This window comes from Salvelinus fontinalis, chromosome 38 (genome assembly GCF_029448725.1).
Source record: "Salvelinus fontinalis isolate EN_2023a chromosome 38, ASM2944872v1, whole genome shotgun sequence".
Lineage (NCBI taxonomy): Eukaryota > Metazoa > Chordata > Actinopteri > Salmoniformes > Salmonidae > Salvelinus > Salvelinus fontinalis.
Genome location: NC_074702.1, coordinates 6,938,094 through 6,958,898, shown reverse-complemented (window position 1 = coordinate 6,958,898; position 20,805 = coordinate 6,938,094). Strand labels below are relative to the sequence as shown.

The 20,805-nt window shown below is 40.3% G+C and overlaps 1 protein-coding gene across 2 annotated transcripts; it reads right to left on the bottom strand.

The window, feature by feature from the left end:
• Nucleotides 1–524: 524 nt before the first annotated feature.
• Nucleotides 525–20,486, bottom strand: LOC129837603 (uncharacterized). Of its 2 annotated transcripts, XM_055903902.1 has the most exons (7): nt 19,675–20,486; nt 11,674–11,816; nt 7,513–10,245; nt 7,053–7,210; nt 5,613–5,675; nt 5,229–5,414; nt 525–5,132 (listed from the first exon to the last, which is right to left on the bottom strand). In XM_055903902.1, exons 3-7 carry the CDS (start codon nt 8,277–8,279, stop codon nt 3,955–3,957), a joined length of 2,352 nt encoding a protein of 783 aa, XP_055759877.1. In that variant the 5' UTR covers nt 8,280–10,245; nt 11,674–11,816; nt 19,675–20,486; the 3' UTR covers nt 525–3,954. The 2 variants fall into 2 exon arrangements, with proteins under 2 accessions (XP_055759877.1, XP_055759876.1); XM_055903901.1 differs by lacking the exon at nt 11,674–11,816 and having other exon boundaries at nt 19,675–20,484.
• Between the last annotated feature and the right edge of the window lie 319 nt (nt 20,487–20,805).

The following is a 20,805-nucleotide window of genomic DNA, read 5'->3' as shown; positions in this document are numbered from 1 at the left end:
ATGGCTGCCGTGTATTTGCTAACTTGCATTTCATTGTCATTCATATAAAACGTTTTAAAAATGCCTAGATGTTTGGACATACAGTTGTATGCTTGTCATTCTGGCACGTGCGTGGTGACAGGCTTTGTCATTCAAATGTATTGTTTCTTTGAAATGGTAATGTGTACCTGGATCAGGGGTAACTCCTGAAGGCTACTGGTGCAGGCTTTTGCTCCAAACCCGTGGTAACATACCTGATTCAGTTAATTAAGGTCCTGGCGAAGTTATAATTTCGTTGAAATTAAAGCTTGCAGGACAGTAGCTCTCCAGGGGGGCGGTTGCCCTATTAGCTAGTGATTTAGTTGTAGCCTACTGTAGATTTAGGAACAACTTCCCACAGAATGTCTAACATTTATTCAATCTTACCTGTCAGTAAAGTCACTTCATATGAGAATAGTTGAGTAGGATGGCTAGTTTATCACTCCTAATATCATACAATTTCCTCAGTACTTGAGTATGACCCTGATGAAAGAAACAAGTCTGACAACCTTTTCCACCAACTTTATTTTACAAATGTAGTGTTCGATCACTGCTGTATCCAAGGGGATCAAAATGCACTGGAGAAATTAAAAGTAGGCCTTTATATATTAAAATTAATAATAGTCATGGAAACATTCATGAAGTTCACTTGTAAATATCATCCCATACAAATCTATAATCTCATACAAATCTAGATTTAGATTTATCCTTCGTCGTTCTACATAGGTTTAAATGAATTAATGATGGTGTCGAAACATACACCTATTCATTCATCTCTTTGTGTCTTATTTTATTCACCATCTATTACATGTGTTATTTGTCATTACTCATCAAAAATATCCCTGTTGCCACATAATAGGCTATATAGAAATATGTTAAATGTTAAGCATTTGGGTGGTCACTGTACATTCCACTAAATACTCACATATAATTTGTTGAAGCCTCAAATTAATGTGTTATAGAAGAGAGCCACAACCCATTAGAATATTCTGATTGTACTAGCTATGCAAAATACAATATACTTACACAAAAAAAGGTTTACCATGTACAAAATAATGGCAGAAGTGTATGTAATGACTGTTTCAATGGCTATGGCTTGTGGCGATAGTACAGACATTGCTACAGACTTTCTGTGACTTAAATACAAATCTAAAACTAGGTTAGCTGTCCTAATTCCCTGAAAAAAGACACTGTTACTGAACATTCAGGTAGTTACTGTTATACCCTTTTTACCTACCTGTGTTTAAGACATTAATGTAAACACATACATTGTGACATCATGTGTTAACCCTTTGGGTTTTATTGGGTTAGGCTGTGGTATTAGCAAGTGTTTCAATTTGGTCCCAGACCCAGAACTTTTCCCTCCCTAGTCCCTATCAATATCGTATGACCTTGTGAACGGTGAGTGTAATGATTCCACCCCAACACGTGGAACCAACACAACTTTTGCTAATACCTATGCAATATTTTCAAATAGTCTAGATAGAAAGCTCCATCTAGGGAAAGGGACTAGGGATAGGTTTGTAATTGGGCCATTGTCTCAAAACATACTGTAATAAAGCCCTGTATTCAGGCATATTGTCAATGCATTACCAAGGCATGGAGTTGACATGCATCAAGATTAGACAGTGTTAGTTTGAATCCCCATTTTGTGTTCAGATGTAACAAAAACAAACAAAATGTCATGAGAAAGATAGGTATCTAAAAACATGTAAACACTTAAAATCTCACTAAGAAAAATAACACCAACATCATAACTATAAGATAACCATTAATTATAACAACAATTATAATAATCATTAATAATAACACTTGTCGTAATCATGACAATAACCGACACGGACTACCCAGTGAACACCGTCTGACGCCGACGTCCATGGACGTCTAAAAGATGCCATATTGCTCACTGGGTAAGTTACCATTGTTTATAGGAAGATTGTCAAAAGAAAATCTGTATAAACATGTCAGTCATTTTATCTCCTGAATTATGTCAGATTTTTTTCTTCTGTCCATTTGTAAGCAATATGAGACACTTTGTATACTGTAGATGATATATATATATATATATACAGTTATACTTCTCTCTTAGTCGAATACAAGTCTGTTCATTTTCTTAAGTCCCTTAAGTTTATCAAACACAGCCCCGCGCATCACCAGTGTCTGAGTGTCCTCCTTTTGCTGAATGTAAACCATTAAGACGTGATACAAAATATGTCTGTCTTTATCTGGTGCAAATATCAGGGGATTGTGCAAAAACGTTTCTGTCTTAGTGTTTCCCTCTGAACTGGGCTGGAAAAAAACTGCTCATGTTTTTTTTACAAGTTTGACTCCAGGTATCTACAGAACATTAGTACTCACACGTCAGTGACAATATCAACACCAAAATTAAGTGAAAGCATTAATATGCTGTATTATATGGTCCAAAGCCACACATGTAGGATAGGATAGCCCTTAATATTAAGCATTATTATTGATATTATGACATTTCTACCTAATAGAGAACGGTTAGAGTGTGTTACTACGAACGAGCAAGGTCCTCTTCTGATGAAGGGCATCCTAGCCACCCAAGTCTCTTCTGAGTCTCACTCTCATATCTGACTGCTTCATCATTGGAGTCATCCTACAGTATGCATTATAGTCCACTGCCTTGTTACAGTCTATTCCCTACACACATACACTTTGGCTTGCTCTGAAGCCAATCATTTGTATTGTCCTGTAGAAATGTTGGCTTGTGTCAGTTCTCCTCTGGTGAGAATAATAAAATGGTGATTGTCAGACGTGCTTTCTCTGTGGTATTTTATTTGTATCCCAATGCATGGCTTTGAAGGTCAGTCGTATCATGAAGTGCAACACCTGCATCATACTGTACTTTTTGTGCTCTATGAAAGAAAATACCCTGTAGTTGCAGTAGCTAATCATCCTATTGGTAGGCTGACCAACTCAGAAGTTCCTCGTCAAACAAAGTGACTCATGGCTCAATCAGATTTGGTTGTCCTGATGAAGACAGGTGGGTCACAGGGGAGCTCCAGGTAGAAGTTGCACTTAGGCACAGATTTAGGATCAGCTCAACCTCCCCAAATGCTGAGCATAACTATTAGGCGGTGGTGGGATGCAAAATTGACCTCATATCAGTTACTGGGGGCAACTAGAGAATGTATGGAAGCAATTTTCCCAAGGTCACTCATTCATTCACACAAGAAGCAACTATCGACAGCTTCCTGCGTCACAATGAGGCGGGCTGACTCGTACACCACTCCCCGGATTCAAAACCCTACATCATCCGACATTCCACATCATAGGTCATGAAAATCATCAGTTCAATGCTCCATGAGGAAAATAGCATCCTTTGATACAAATGTATCGTGTTTTTCTATGTAACACTGAAGTACACAGTCTGGCCGTACACCACCCTTCTCTCTCTCATACTTAGATGTATTATCTTGGTCCCTCCTTTCTAATATGGCTCAAAAGTTTATTTATTCCGTAAAACATTTGATATAAAACACAAGGTTACGCATGAACAAACCAGTTTCTTAACTAAGTCCTAGCTATCTAATTTCTCCCATGTTTGTTCTTTTTCAGTTATTCATGGCATCAGTGTATAGCAATATGGCACATTTAGATATGAAATATGGCTGATGTATCACATATATAAAAATGGCAGGATAATTCCGTTCCTCTACCATTTTGACCTCTAAGCAAGTCCTTCATCTCCCTATATGTACAGATTGATTCACCATACTTCCTTCTCTACCCTTCCTATTCTCATATGTCTACTCTCTTCATGAAGACGACACACACAGTAGGTAGAATTTGCCCTAACCACTGATACAGAGTCAGATATTATCTCATCCCCCTAATGGTTAAGGGTGGGTTTAGGGGTGAGATAATCTGATCCTAGATCTGCAGTTGATGGCAATTTCTACCTGGTGCCCCTCACACTGTCACCTCATTCTTACTGCCTGTCCTGATGCCCTGACTGCCTCCCCCTCCCCCTCCACTTCCTCCTCCTCTACTTCCTCCTCCCGCTCCTCCGTCGCCCCCTCCTGGTATAAAGTGTAACTGCTCAATAGTGTTCTGCCTCTTGGCAGCGAAAGCCATCCTCTTGGCGCTGTGGCCCCCTAGCGTCCCTGTTCCCATGACAACCCCCGCCCCGGGCATCTCGCTACCACCCCAGCCCCCCATGCCTCCCGCCATGCCTCCGCTCATATGCCCCGTCATGCCCTGGCTTCTCTCCTGCTCCCTCCCTGAGGTGGGGTGAGAGTTCATCTTGATCATGTGGTGGCGGTCCAGGGAGGGCGTGGCACATACATTCTGCTGGGACTGGGCTTTCTGCTGAGGGGTGAGACCACCCCGGGGGAGAGTGGGGACCATGCCTCCCCCGCCTCCATGGGCGTATGGATCCTGCACACCCACTCCCATCCCTCCGACCCCCCTACCCATGCTCTCCTCCAGGTGATCTGGGGACATGAGTAGGCGATCCTGGGGACGCTCCTGGGCCCAATCCTTGGGCTTCCTCGTCAGGGTCTGGTTGTTGGACTGAGGCCGCTCCTGGGATCGATCCTTGGGCTTCCGTGTCAGGGTCTGGGTGTTGGACTGAGGCCTCTCCTGGGGTCGATCCTGGGGCTTCCTTGTCAGGGTCTGGGTGTTGGACTGAGGCCTCTCCTGGGGTCGATCCTGGGGCTTCCTTGTCAGGGTCTGGGTGTTGGAGTTCTTAGTAGCAGCAGCCATGGCTTTGTAGTACTGGTGCTGCTGGTTCTTGGACATCCTGGAGAGGGTCCCAGTGTTCCCGGGGACGTCCCCCATGTTGAGCAGCTGGTCCTGCGACATGACCTTCCTGGCAGGCTTGGACAGGGTGTCGTAGTTGGGGTTGTAGTGCTGCTCGGTTGGGTCCAAGGGGTAGGGGTTGACCGTGGGGGAGACGGGGGGTAGGCCGGTGGGTTGGATCCAGGGTCGGGGGGCATGGCGGGGGAGGGTGCCCCTCCCACCCATGGTGTTGTAATCTCCGCCACAGGGGATGTGGTGACTGGAGGACTGGAGAGCGGGCTGGGCCGTGTGGGGACGCCTCTTGGTGGTGCAGTAGCCCGATGAATATTCATCAAGACCACTCTTTTCTGGAATCAAAAGAGGAATAGTGAAACAAGTCATAGAGCTATTGTTTTCTGTGTAACGGGGTCTATCTCTATGTTGCTACGTGGTACACTACTCACCCAGGCGTTTGAGCGAGGAGTATCTGTTGAGCTCTGGCTTGGTGGCGTTCTCGTAGGATGGGGGGAGCTGTGCCAGGTTGTGGAGGGAGTGGTGGAAGGAGGGCTGTCCTTTAGTATTGTTGTGTTTGCTGGACAGAAGAGTGCCTCCTGCCGCCAGCTGGGCGTTGTTCATACGGGGGGCGTGTTCTGAGGGGTCAAAAGACAGCTATGTTATGGTGTGTTTGTTTCTTAATTGTTGTTTTTTGGACAACCTTTATCTAACCAGGTTGGTATCATTGACATCTAAGACATTATTGTGAATAACTGTAAAACATGGAAGGCCACCAGATGCATACATTACAGTATGTCACTGGAACCAACAATTTACACCACCAGTTGACTTACCGATGGTAGCAGTGTGATTCGGACTGGTTCCTGAATGGATAAAATTGTGTTGAATATTCCCCACTGCAAAACAAACAAACAGTCATCAGCTGTGGAGCAACAGTGTATACATAATGTAGATGTGTGTGTGTACGTGAGTGAGACAGCAGAGGGATACACTGTATGATGTGTTCAATTGTGGATGTTATCAGGCGATTTCTAGCTTCATGGTTTATTAACCACATTAAGATCAAGGCATCCATCCTCTTTTACATTACCTGGGCCAATTCCTCTTTTCACACTCACTCACTTATCATTTAATGAGCCCGTGGGAATTACATTTACATTTACATTTAAGTCATTTAGCAGACGCTCTTATCCAGAGCGACTTACAAGTACATACATTCATACTTTTTTTGTACTGGCCCCCCGTGGGAAACGAACCCACAACCCTGGCGTTGCAAGCGCCATGCTCTACCAACTGAGCTACACGGGGCTTTGACCAGGATATTGCACTGTTTCACATAACTGTCCCTCTTCGAAAACTTCCAAGTTCCTCGACGTACACATCTCCGATGAGATGAAAGGGTCAAACCACACGGACACCGCGGTAAAGAAGGCACGGCAGCGACTCTTCTACCTCAGGAGGCTGAATAAATTTGTCCTGTCTCCGAGGGGCCTCACAGTGTTTTACAGGAGCACCATCGAGAGAGTACTGTCGGTCTGCATCGCATCCTGGTACGGCAACTCCACCGCCGCTGACTGCAAGGCTCTACAGAGGGTGGTACGCTCAGCCAAACGAGCCATTAGGTGCTCACTGCCTGCCCTCCATGACACCTACAACACCAGGTGTCGCAGGAAGGCCAAGAAGATCATCAGGGACCTCGTGGCACCCAAGCCATCATGGCCTGTTCTCCCTGCTTCCATCACTCAGACGCTGGCAGTATAGGAGTATCATGGCAAAAACTGTCAGACTGGCCAATAGGTTCTACCGCCAACATTCAGGCTGCTGAATAGCCACTAGGCAGCTACCTACTCCCTCCCCCTTGCTTTTCCCCCTATGGATATTCTACCCCCTCCCAATAACACTTACCCTGCCCCTCCCCCCAATAGACATTATCATTGCTACAGTTGTAATATTATTTTTATTATTGTCTCCATTCACCTCTCTTTTTTTGACCTGCACTGTTGGAGCTCGGATCATAAGTATTTCACTGTGCCCTGCGATTACATCTGCAACACTGTGCATGTGACTAATAACCTCATCTAATCTAAACCATTTTACTCCTTCCCCTTTCTTACAAGACAGTTTGAAATAAGCCTAAAGCCCAACAACAGCACAAAACAGGAGAAACGACTTTGAAACAGAAGTGTACTATGTGAGCTTGTCCTCATTTCCCTTTTTCATTTCATAAACATGTTTCCTGTTTGTTCCAACTGAATGCTCCCCTGGCCACTCACGTCTGTTGTCCTTGCTGGGCAGGCCAGAGGCGTAGAGGTTTTTGGGAGGTCTGCCCAGCGTACCCTGTCCCTCCCCTGAACCACACAGAGCCACGCTGTTGTTCCTCTCATCCTGCTGCACTGGACTGGACTGGTGACGCAACATGTCCACCAGCGCTCTGAGAGGAGAAACCAAAAAGAGAATGTCAAAAATGTAAACGTATAAGTAATTAGCTGGTGTAAAATGTGTTTTATTGCCTGGAGTAATAACAGTTCCCCTCCTGGCATTACCGATATCATATCTTGTCTAATCTTATGAATGAAACATACTATAAACATGTTATAACGACATTATGAAATTATTAAAGAATCTGTGTTTGTCTGTCTGTCTGACTGTCCATCTGTCTGCATGACTGTCTGTCTGTCTTACGCTCGGTCTGTTCATCTGTCTGGTCTGTGACTGATTGACCCCTCCCCTCACCTGGGCATGTTGATCTCTCCGTTGTTGGCCTGCTGCGACACCTTGTTGAACATTATCTTAATCCCCACGGCAACCGCTACCATAAACACAATGACACCTCCAATCACAAAGCCTGTGTTGTGGCTCAGAGGCTGCAGAGGGTCCAGTTCCGGCTCATCATCATCCAGGAGTATGGCGTTTGGTGGCTGGGTCTTGGCCCAATCCGGGGAGTCGTAGTTGGTACAGCTGCTCTGCTCCAAACGACGGGTGGGGTCGGGGCAGCAGAAGCGGTAGTGGCAGCTGCCACAGCAGTAGATGAAGCTGTCCTTGGAGCAGTTGAAGGTGTTGTCCAACTGGCCCATGACGTCATAGTAACCATGGCACACATCCACGTCCACCAGTCTGTGGGGAGGAGGAGCCACCTGGGCCGCGCGCAACGGAGGAGCCAGGGCTCCCGCTGCCGCAGACGTCACGTTCTTGGGGAACATGATCTGGGCCAGGGGTCGGGGAGGGGTCTCCAGAACCCCAGGGGATTCTGGAAGTTTCTCTGGAGCTTTGGGCCTGCCCCGGAGGGCAGAGGGGCGGTTGGCATGGATGGTCAGGAGGAGGAGAGGGGGGCTGGGGGCGGACTGAGGGGGGTCGGTGGAGCCCCCCTGGCGAGGCCTGGGGTCGGTGCGTAGGGGAGAGGGAGTGGGAGAGGGGGAGCTGTCCTCAGCTGTGGTAAGTGGGGCAGCAAGGAGAGAGAGGAGGGAGACGGCGAAGACTTGGAGATTGGTGGTGGGCGTCATCTTTACATGACTAAGAGCTCTATTTTCTGTTGTCGACTCAACGCTGTTACAACGCTGTCCTTTTTTCAGAATTAAACCACTAAAATACTATTTGAAACATTTAGGTAGCAGGTATGGGTTGTTTGGTACTCATAGTTTCAAAATATCTTAATTTAATAATGAATATGTCTGATGAACTTTGTGAGTGAATTCTAGATACGCTTTAAGAGATGGAAGTCACGAGTGTCAACCAGTTGTAAGTGTCAACCATTGGTGACAGAGGTATTTACATGGCGTTCATTCTGTTACTATTATCTTCAACATCTTCGGTGATAATATTCTGCATCCCATTACAGTAAAATCAGATCTGTATAAACCTCACAGAGTCAACGAGGGTAAACTGAACATGATGATCTTGATCATACCCAGATCGTCTATTTCTTCTCCTAGTTCTAGAATCTATCTACCATACAAAACCTAGCTATGAATAATGTGAAGTTAGTTTGAGGTTATAACATTCACATGAAAAAATACAAAAATAGATGGACTCTCCTTGGATGAAAGGTCAAACAGAGGGTTTTTACCTTCACCATGACGTATTCCTGAACACGTTGTGCTTTGTTTTGCTGAAGACAAAAAGTAAGCTTCCTCAATGAGTTATGGCAATTTTATACATTTCCTTTCGGTTATGGCACTTGTAAAATAATATGTCACAAAATGACACATAGGCCTGTGTTTTAAGGGCAACAGTCCTCTGTAAACATTGTTCCTAAAATGTAAACAGTTAATGATTCAATCATGTCATTTTGGCACTGGATACATTCCAAGTTTGCACTTAGAATCAACCTGTAAACTAATATTCTCTGATAAAGTAGAAAAATCTCTACATATAAATGTCTAATGTTTCAATATTATGCTAAATAAAAGATTTGTACTAAATAAATCTTGTGCTAAATAAATCTAAATAATTTGTGTTCCTGTGCTTTCAGATGTTGCAGACCATTTGAATGGCAGTTGGAGAGGTTGTGGTTCTTAACGGGTCAGGGCACTGAATGGCTGTGGCGTAGTGTAAACATACTGTGTGACTGTAAAGCAGGACATTGCCCTTCCAGGCATATAAATATCACAGGTCACTAACTACATAATGCATTGGCCACTTATTTACTTAAATGTATTATGGTCTTATCTAAAATGCATAGGCACTTACTGTTCCTCTGATTGGGCTGAAGGCTACAGAGCCAGCGCCCTACATTAAGGACAGAGGGCAGTGAATACCGCAAATGAGGAGAAAATATAAAATGGTACGACAAATCGTATTATATCAAATAGACTGAAAAAGCCGTTTTAATTTTAGCTAGTAGCTGGGTGGGTATCTCTGTTTTTAGATGTACAAACTTAGTATGTATGGTCTAGTATAGAATATACAAGGAAAAGAGCTTGAGGTGTAACTCTACAGATTGAATTCAGTTGTGTCTCATTATGATGGTTGAGGACTGAATAGCACATTGTAGTTCACATGTGCCATTCCTTCAATAACTCTGATTATTCCTGATTTGGTCCTAAAACTGAAAGAAAAGCATTTTTGGAGAGAAATATGTAAATGTGTGGAGTTATTGTGTCTGAGGTTACAGGTGATAATAGACAGAGACAGCTCCGTCTCCCACACAAATTATAATTACATACAATTATCAAAACAGTTCTTATCTGTCGCTGAGCATGTAGGCATGGATAGGGGAGGCAGGGGGGCTGCTGAAATCACTGATGGCTCTACTTGTTTCAATACATGTGAATAAAAACAATGGAGAATACAACCAGCAGTTCTCACTGTTGTTCCAAGTTTTTATAAAGAACTCTTCTGTTCCCTGAAAGTTCTGCTTGATTTCCTGTATTGTCTTCAGATTTGGATAAAGGGGATCAGGCCTGGAATGTCTTCACAGATTTGGATAAAGGGGATCAGGCCTGGAATGTCTTCACAGATTTGTGGATCCTGTATGGAACACAGAAAGAATCGATTAGGAGAGTGGACTTCAAGCCCCCCCCCCCACACACACACACACACACTCACACATACCTCTCTCGTATTCTAACACACACCACAGCAGCACACAAACAACACACTCTGTAAGGCACTCATGAATTGCTATGAATTTCTAGCTATAAATTGGAATAGAACTTGTCAAGAAGTGTGCACCATGCATACAGTATGCGCCTGAATTTGATTTGTGTGCTGTTGTGTGTGTGTGTGTGTGTGTGTGTGTGTGTGTGTGTGTGTGTGTGTGTGTGTGTGTGTGTGTGTGTGTGTGTGTGTGTGTGTGTGTGTGTGTGTGTGTGTGTGTGTGTGTGTGTGTGTGTGTGTGTGTGTGTGTGTGTGTGTGCAGGGCAGGGCAGCCAGCCATATGCACCTGAAATTGTGTGCTGTTCTGCGTGTGTGAGATAGCTGGCCCTCACATTGATGAGACAGAGATAGTGATATCGTAATAAATATTGTAGTTGTATTAAAAACACTTGCAGACATCCCAGCAGTCCCACTCACACACAGAACATCATCCTCCATTTAAACAAACTGAAGCGCTTCAGGCAGCAGGCCACAGGTGTGTGCAAGTGCAATCAGCTAATTAACAAAGCCTGAACGCAGTCAGCTCACACAATTAAAGGGGCATGTCACTCATTCTAACGTTCAAACCAACAGGTAAAGGTTGAGCTCATGAATAAAGATCAATTAACTGGAAGGATGTGATAATTCATTGACAGTTTAGGATCCTATATAAATAAATACACAATAAATCCATGCATACAAAGCTACCCCTTCACTGTGTGTGCATGTAGGTATGCTAGGTGTGTCTGTGTGTTAGTGTGTCTGCCTTTTGCAGGAGCATCAGCTCCTGAAAAGCAGATGAGAGAGGGAGAGAAAGAAAGAGTGAAACAGAGAGAGAGAGAGCAGGGGGATAAATGTAGGGTCGGGATTTAAATGAGCAGCGAGAGTTGGTGGGGAGCAGGAAGAGCCAGAGGTATAGACGCATAGACGGTGGTGAGTGGGAGGGCGGTGTGTGGGTGGCACAGAATCAAGTACATTTCTCCCAGCACTTACCAATATAACACCGCACAGCACAGCACATCACAGTTAGACAGACCCACAAATGCACAACCCAAACAACATAACAAGACAGGGTGACACAACAAGCATGAAATATGATGGAAGAGAGTGTTTGGAGGTCCTTTCACTTGCATCCGCAAGATCTGATATCTGCACAATGAACACTGTTAATGCTGTTGTTGAAGTGGCAGCATGTATGTCAGTCAGAGAGATTGTGTGTGTGTGTGTGTGTGTGTGTGTGTGTGTGTGTGTGTGTGTGTGTGTGTGTGTGTGTGTGTGTGTGTGTGTGTGACTGCAGTACACTCTACAGGCATTCTGAACCTTTCTGTAGTCTCTCCCTCTCTCCTTTCATTCCTCTCGCTCTCCTGTCTCCCATCTCCCTCGTTCTCCCTTTCTCTCTCTTTCTCAGATTTGGTGCGTGGGTTGAGGCAGCTAACTCTCTTAGAATAGCACTGCAGCTCTGTCTGTGGGTAAGAGAGAGAGATAGATGGAGAGAGAAATAGGTATAGTCCAATCTACACCTATTAGCCAATTCTGAAACTTCTACCTCCATCATCACTGGTTGTCCATGATACCATAATATCTTCCATTTCATCCTCTATCCATACGTTATTCTATGTCCATCACCACATTCCTTATCATTTCAAATAACAACATCTATTCTCATCAAAAGGCATCCCAACCTGTATTTTCCAGCAGGGTATACTAATCCAAAAGACTTGTCACGACTAAAGACGCAAATTAGAGTGAAACATCATGCAGTTATAATTCCTGTAATGTATCACCAGTATCCTAACACATCCTAACAAGTAACAATGTAAAAATGACATATGCTGTAACATAAGAAATTAGATATCTCTATAGTTATATCTCTATAGTTACCACTATATACTGTAACATCGGAAGTTAGATGTCTCTATAGTTATATCTCTATAGTTACCACCATATGCTGTAACATTGTTAGACGTCTCTATAGTTATATCTCTATAGTTACCACTATATGCAGTAACATAGTAAGTTAGATATCTCTATAGTTAAATCTCTATAGTTACAACTATATACTGTAACATCAGAAGTTAGATGTCTCTATAGTTAAATCTCTATAGTTACCACTATATGCAGTAACATAGTAAGTTAGATATCTCTATAGTTAAATCTCTATAGTTACCACTATATACTGTAACATCAGAAGTTAGATGTCTCTATAGTTATATCTCTATAGTTACCACTATATGCTGTAACATTGTTAGACGTCTCTATAGTTATATCTCTATAGTTACCACTATATACTGTAACATCAGAAGTTAGATGTCTCTATAGTTAAATCTCTATAGTTACCACTATATGCAGTAACATAGTAAATTAGATATCTCTATAGTTAAATCTCTATAGTTACCACTACATACTGTAAGTTAGACTCTATAGTTATATCTCTATAGTTACCACTATATACTGTAACATCGTAAGTTAGATATCTCTATAGTTAAATCTCTATAGTTACCACTACATACTGTAAGTTAGACTCTATAGCTATATCTCTATAGTTACCACTATATACTGTAACATAGTAAGTTAGATATCTCTATAGTTATATCTCAATAGTTACCACTATATACTGTAACATCAGAAGACAGATGTCTCTATAGTTATATTTGTATAGGTACCACTATATACTGTAACATCAGATGTCTCTATAGTTACCACTATATACTGTAGTATACTGTAGTAGTTAGTCTCTATAGTTAAATCTGTATAGTAACCACTACATGCTGTGGCATCGTAAGTTAGACATCTCTATAGTTATATCTCTATAGTTGCCACTATATACTGAAAGTTAGTCTCTATAGTTATATCTCTATACTTACCACTATACACTGTAACATCGTAAGTTAGATCTCTATAGTTGTATCTCTATAGTTGCCACAATATCCTGTAACATCAGATTTTAGATATCTCTGTCGTTATATCTCTATTGTTACCACTATATAGTTAAATCTCTATTGTTACCACTATATACTGTAACATCAAAAGTGAGATTCCTCTATAGTTATACCTCTATAGTTACCACTATATACTGTAACATCCGAAGTTAGATGTTACTATAGTTACCGCTATATACTGTAACATCCGAAGTTAGGTATCTCTACAGTAACCACTATATGAGTTAACATCATCAGATGTCTCTATAGTTATATCTCTATGGTTACCACTATATGCTGTAACATCAGAAGTTAGATGTCTCTATAGTTAAATCTGCAGAGTAACCACGACATGCTGTGGCCTCATTAGTTAGATGTCTCTACAGTTATATCTCTATAGTTATCATTATATACTGTGACATCAGAAGTTAGATATCTCTATAGTTATATCTCTATAGTTACCACTATATACTGTAACATCGCAAGTTAGATATCTCTATAGGTATATCTCTATAGTTACCACTATATGATGTAACATCGCAAGTTAGATATCTCTATAGTAACCATTATATACTGTAAGTGTGTCTCTATAGTTAAATCTCTATAGTTACCACTATATGCAGTAACATAGTAAGTTAGATATCTCTATAGTTAAATCTCTATAGTTACCACTATATGCAGTAACATAGTAAGTTAGATATCGCTATAGTTAAATCTCTATAGTTACCACTATATACTGTAACATCAGAAGTTAGATGTCTCTATAGTTAAATCTCTATAGTTACCACTATATGCAGTAACATATTAAGTTAGATATCTCTATAGTTAAATCTCTATAGTTACAACTATATACTGTAACATCAGAAGTTAGATGTCTCTATAGTTATATCTCTATAGTTACCACTATATGCTGTAACATCGTTAGACGTCTCTATAGTTATACCTCAATAGTTACCACTATATGCAGTAACATAGTAAGTTAGATGTTACTATAGTTACCACTATATACTGTAACATCCGAAGTTAGGTATCTCTACAGTAACCACTATATGAGTTAACATCATCAGATGTCTCTATAGTTATATCTCTATGGTTACCACTATATGCTGTAACATCAGAAGTTAGATGTCTCTATAGTTAAATCTGTAGAGTAACCACGACATGCTGTGGCCTCATTAGTTAGATGTCTCTACAGTTATATCTCTATAGTTATCATTATATACTGTGACATCAGAAGTTAGATATCTCTATAGTTATATCTCTATAGTTACCACTATATACTGTAACATCAGAAGTTAGATATCTCTATAGTTATATCTCTATAGTTACCACTATATACTGTAACATCGCAAGTTAGATATCTCTATAGGTATATCTCTATAGTTACCACTATATGATGTAACATCGCAAGTTAGATATCTCTATAGTTATATCTCTATTGTTACCACTATATACTGTAACATCAGAAGTTAGATATCTCTATAGTTATATCTCTATAGTTACCACTATATACTGTAACATCGCAAGTTAGATATCTCTATAGGTATATCTCTATAGTTACCACTATATGATGTAACATCGCAAGTTAGATATCTCTATAGTAACCATTATATACTGTAAGTGTGTCTCTATAGTTAAATCTCTATAGTTACCACTATATGCAGTAACATAGTAAGTTAGATATCTCTATAGTTAAATATCTATAGTTACCACTATATGCAGTAACATAGTAAGTTAGATATCGCTATAGTTAAATCTCTATAGTTACCACTATATACTGTAACATCAGAAGTTAGATGTCTCTATAGTTAAATCTCTATAGTTACCACTATATGCAGTAACATATTAAGTTAGATATCTCTATAGTTAAATCTCTATAGTTACAACTATATACTGTAACATCAGAAGTTAGATGTCTCTATAGTTATATCTCTATAGTTACCACTATATGCTGTAACATCGTTAGACGTCTCTATAGTTATACCTCAATAGTTACCACTATATGCAGTAACATAGTAAGTTAGATGTTACTATAGTTACCACTATATACTGTAACATCCGAAGTTAGGTATCTCTACAGTAACCACTATATGAGTTAACATCATCAGATGTCTCTATAGTTATATCTCTATGGTTACCACTATATGCTGTAACATCAGAAGTTAGATGTCTCTATAGTTAAATCTGTAGAGTAACCACGACATGCTGTGGCCTCATTAGTTAGATGTCTCTACAGTTATATCTCTATAGTTATCATTATATACTGTGACATCAGAAGTTAGATATCTCTATAGTTATATCTCTATAGTTACCACTATATACTGTAACATCAGAAGTTAGATATCTCTATAGTTATATCTCTATAGTTACCACTATATACTGTAACATCGCAAGTTAGATATCTCTATAGGTATATCTCTATAGTTACCACTATATGATGTAACATCGCAAGTTAGATATCTCTATAGTTATATCTCTATTGTTACCACTATATACTGTAACATCAGAAGTTAGATATCTCTATAGTTATATCTCTATAGTTACCACTATATACTGTAACATCGCAAGTTAGATATCTCTATAGGTATATCTCTATAGTTACCACTATATGATGTAACATCGCAAGTTAGATATCTCTATAGTAACCACTATATACTGTAAGTGTGTCTCTATAGTTAAATCTCTATAGTTACCACTATATGCAGTAACATAGTAAGTTAGATATCTCTATAGTTAAATCTCTATAGTTACCACTATATGCAGTAACATAGTAAGTTAGATATCGCTATAGTTAAATATCTATAGTTACCACTATATACTGTAACATCAGAAGTTAGATGTCTCTATAGTTAAATCTCTATAGTTACCACTATATGCAGTAACATATTAAGTTAGATATCTCTATAGTTAAATCTCTATAGTTACAACTATATACTGTAACATCAGAAGTTAGATGTCTCTATAGTTATATCTCTATAGTTACCACTATATGCTGTAACATCGTTAGACGTCTCTATAGTTATACCTCAATAGTTACCACTATAAGCAGTAACATAGTAAGTTAGATGTTACTATAGTTACCACTATATACTGTAACATCCGAAGTTAGGTATCTCTACAGTAAGCACTATATGAGTTAACATCATCAGATGTCTCTATAGTTATATCTCTATGGTTACCACTATATGCTGTAACATCAGAAGTTAGATGTCTCTATAGTTAAATCTGTAGAGTAACCACGACATGCTGTGGCCTCATTAGTTAGATGTCTCTACAGTTATATCTCTATAGTTATCATTATATACTGTGACATCAGAAGTTAGATATCTCTATAGTTATATCTCTATAGTTACCACTATATGCTGAAACACTGTAAGTTAGATATCTCTATAGTGATATCTCTATATTTACCCCTATATCATGTAACATCAGAAGTTAGATATCTCTATAGTTATATCTTTATAGTTACCACAATATGCTGTAACATCGTAACTTAGATATCTCTATAGGTATATCTCTATATGCTGTAACATCAGAAGTTAGATATCTCTGTAGTTACCACCATATACTGTATGTTAGTCTCTATAGTTATATCTATATAGTTACCACTATATACTGTATGTTAGTCTCTATAGGTATATCTCTAGTTACCACTATATGCTGTAACATCAGAAGTTAGACGTCTCTATAGTCATATCTCTATTGTAACCACTATATACTGTAAGTTAGTCTCTATTGTTGTATCTGTATAGTTACTACTATATGCATTAACATCCTAAGTTAGATGTCGATAGTTACCACTATATGCTTTAACATCGTTAGACGTCTCTATAGTTACCACTATATACGGTAAAATCGTGAGTTAGATGTCTCTATGATTATATCTCTATAGTTACCACTATTTACTGTAAGTTAGTCTCTAAAGTTATATCTCTATACTTACCACTATATACTGTAACATCGTAAGTTAGACATCTCTATAGTTATATCTCTATAGTTACCACTATATACTGTAACAAAAGAAGTTAGATATCTCTATGGTTATATCTCTATAGTTACAACTATATACTGTAACATCCTAAGTTAGATATCTCTATAGTTATATCTCTTTAGTTACCACTATATACTGTAAGTTAGTCTTTATAGTTATATCTGTATAGTTACCATTATATGCTGTAACATCGTAAGTTAGATGTCTCTATAGTTACTGCTATAAACTGTAACATCTAAAGTTAGTCTCTATAGTTATAACTCTATAGTTACCACTATATGCTGTAACATAGTAAGTTAGATATCTCTATAGTCATATCTCTATAGTTACCACTATATGCTGTAACATCAGAAGACAGATATTTCTATAGTTATATCTCTATAGTTACCACTATATACTGTAAGTTAGTCTCTATAGTTATATCTGTATATTTACTACTACACAATTAGTGGCCAGTTTATGAAAATAGTTTGCCACTACAGATTGAGTCACATGGTAGTGGCGTGCTATATAAAGCAAGCATCGAGGTATTCAGTTACTGTTTGATTGAACGTTAGAATTGGCAAAATGAGCGTCTTAAGCATGGTATGATCGTCAGTGCCAGGCGTGTGGTTTCGAGTGTCTCAGAAACAGCCGGCCTCCTAGGCTTTTCACACACGACAGTTTAGGGTTTACCGAGAATGTTGCGACAAACAAAAAGCATCCAGTAAGTGGCAATCCTGTGGGCGAAAACAGCTTGTTGATGAGAGGTCGAAGGAGAATGGCAAGAATCGTGCAACAGGCAGGCCACAAACAGGCAAATAACGACGCAGTACAACAATGGTGTGCAGAATGGCATCTTGGAATGCACAACTCGTTGGTCCTTGTCACAGATGGGCTATTGCAGCAGACGACCACACTGGGTTCCACTCCTATCAGCTAAAAACAAGAAGAAGCTGCTCCAGTGGGCACGTGATCAACAGCACTGGACAATTGAGGAGTGGGAAAACTTTGGCTGGTCCAACGAATCCCAGTTCATGTTGTGTCATGCTGATGGCAGAGTCAGGATTTGGTGTAAGCAGCAAGAGTCCATGGCCCCATCCTGCATGGACAGGCTGGTAGCGGTGATGTAATGGTGTGGGGAATGTTTTCCTGGCACACGTTAGGGCTCTTGACACCAATTGAGAAACGTGTCCATGCCCCAAAGAATTCAGGCTGTTCTGGAGGCAAAGGAGTTCCGACACGGTACTAGATGGGTGTACCTTAAACTGGCCACTGAGTTTATACTGTAACATTGTAAGTTAGATTCCTCTCTATAGATGTCTCTATAGTTATGTCTCTTCCTGACTAGAAGCAATGCAGTTGCATGAGGAGTGGGGGCAGAGGCAAGGCTGTCTCACATACATTGTTGCATGCTAAAGGACGGGAGGAAAGGAGGGAGGGAGTGAGAGAATACATGGGAACAAAAAGTGAAGGACAAAGCACTCAGTGCTGTGCAGATCAGAATGATGTATCCATGAGTTCCATGTCCACTGAAGGAAGGACATCATGACATGACACTAATCTCATTCAGAACAAACACACAGGACTAATCCTGCATGCCATTGTATCACAGCAACAGCAGCTTGCTTATTGATTTATGATACTATAGTGTGAAGAAGATGTAACAAAACTTGTCCATCATGACTCATTGGTTTCAGATTGGTTTGATCCAATCTGGGTGTGGAGAGAAATATCTCCACACCCTGTGAAGAGCAACATGTTAAATGCTCACATTTGAACAACATTCCTTTCATATTCCATATTGAAAAACAATAGGGTCTAATATGCACCCTGCACAAAATAATGGCTTTAGTTCTGATAAAAGTCCAGCAGAGAAGTAGCCTAGTGCAAATCTGAAATGCCCATAGTGAGTTTAACTGCGCAATGAACCTGCCGCTGCTTGTGTACCCATATCTGGCTGTAACCGGTCTGTGTATGAATGGACTTCGGCACATCTATATATTTTACAGGTTAACAACTTGTAGCTCAACCACTGCACGCATACATTATTGCATGTAGGTTACGGAGGTATGACTTGCATGTATCATTAAGCGTGCGTGGGTGTATAAGAACCCGAGTGTGTATACACTGACTGGCTGCGTGTGTGTAGTCTAATCACATATGAAGTATCAATGTATAAAAACTGTGTCAATGTGTATCCGCTGCGTCTTACAAGCGTGTTTATGTGATAAGTTGATTTCTGTGGCGCAGCTTTCAAATCAATATGTTTTGTTGCTGTATCCTATATTCATCCATATTGATAGCAAATCCCTTTGTGCCATATGTGGAACCCGAGGTAACGAGAAACACGAAGACAATTTAAACTATTACTGAGCATTTGTTTCATGATGTTCCTGTATAATTTAAAATATATATATTGCCATGTCTTACCTGCGCGTTCTGCCGTATAACAGCCGGGGAGACCGTGCGCACTGGATTGCTGCGATAAATTCGCTCTGGTTAGGCAATAACGACTGTCTTATAAACTGTTGAAGGAAGACTACTGTGACAAATCCTCCTCATTTTGTAGTCGATAAACTGCTGCCTAATGTTGTGTACCAGCATATCCGTCGACAATATGACATATCTGCACTATTTATTTTTACTAGCCTGAGCTAAACTCTTTTAGTTGACTCTATCGATGGAATAAACTATTATTAGAATAGCCTACAAGCTGTGCAATGGCAAGTTTATGGAAATATTGTCTAACTTTTCCTGTTGAAATACATTTTGTAACTAAACGATGTGCATAAATTCCATGTGTTCCACATATAATTGTCTGGTAAAAAAAAAAATCCGTAGAAGCAAATCTAGCTATCCTACGAATTCACTATAGCAAGCAAGTGCAGCACAATAGGCATATCACACCATCAAAAGGAAGGTCGACAGATTTTTTTCTTCCTGAATTAAACTACACATTTTTCCTCTGCAAATTTACGTTCCATTTATTCCAAGCTGATATAAGAGTTCCGTCAGAAATTCCGACCGACCCCGATCATACAACGCCTATGGGATTGTGCGACTGGTCTCACTAAGGTCCGCAAAGCTCAAGTGCGCTCCCATTGGTCGCTCGAACTGGTGTTGATGAGAGTTCTATCCAGGGCTTTCGGATGCTGAATTCCAACCCATCAATGATGGTCTGTAATTGGCTTAAGGAAGTGATTATGGTTCCAATACGATTGGTTCCAATACCAGAAAGACTGTATACAGAAGACATGAGCTATCCTTCTCAATGATGCACTGCAACTGCTATGCAGAGCCGGATTATGGACCATTATGGACGGAAAACGTGCCACGGGTCCCCCGACTTCCAGGGGGCCCCCAAAATAGCATATGAACACATCATAAGCAATGGCAAAGTGTGTAGAATTACAGGAAATCAGCTTTAAAACTGCAAAGTTTACTCTCAGCATCATTCCAAAATGTGTAGAATAGCAGGAAATTTGCTTTAAAAGTGGAAAATTGTCTCTCAGCCTCATGGTCTAATGTGAAGAGTAGCATGAGATAAACTATAAACAGCAC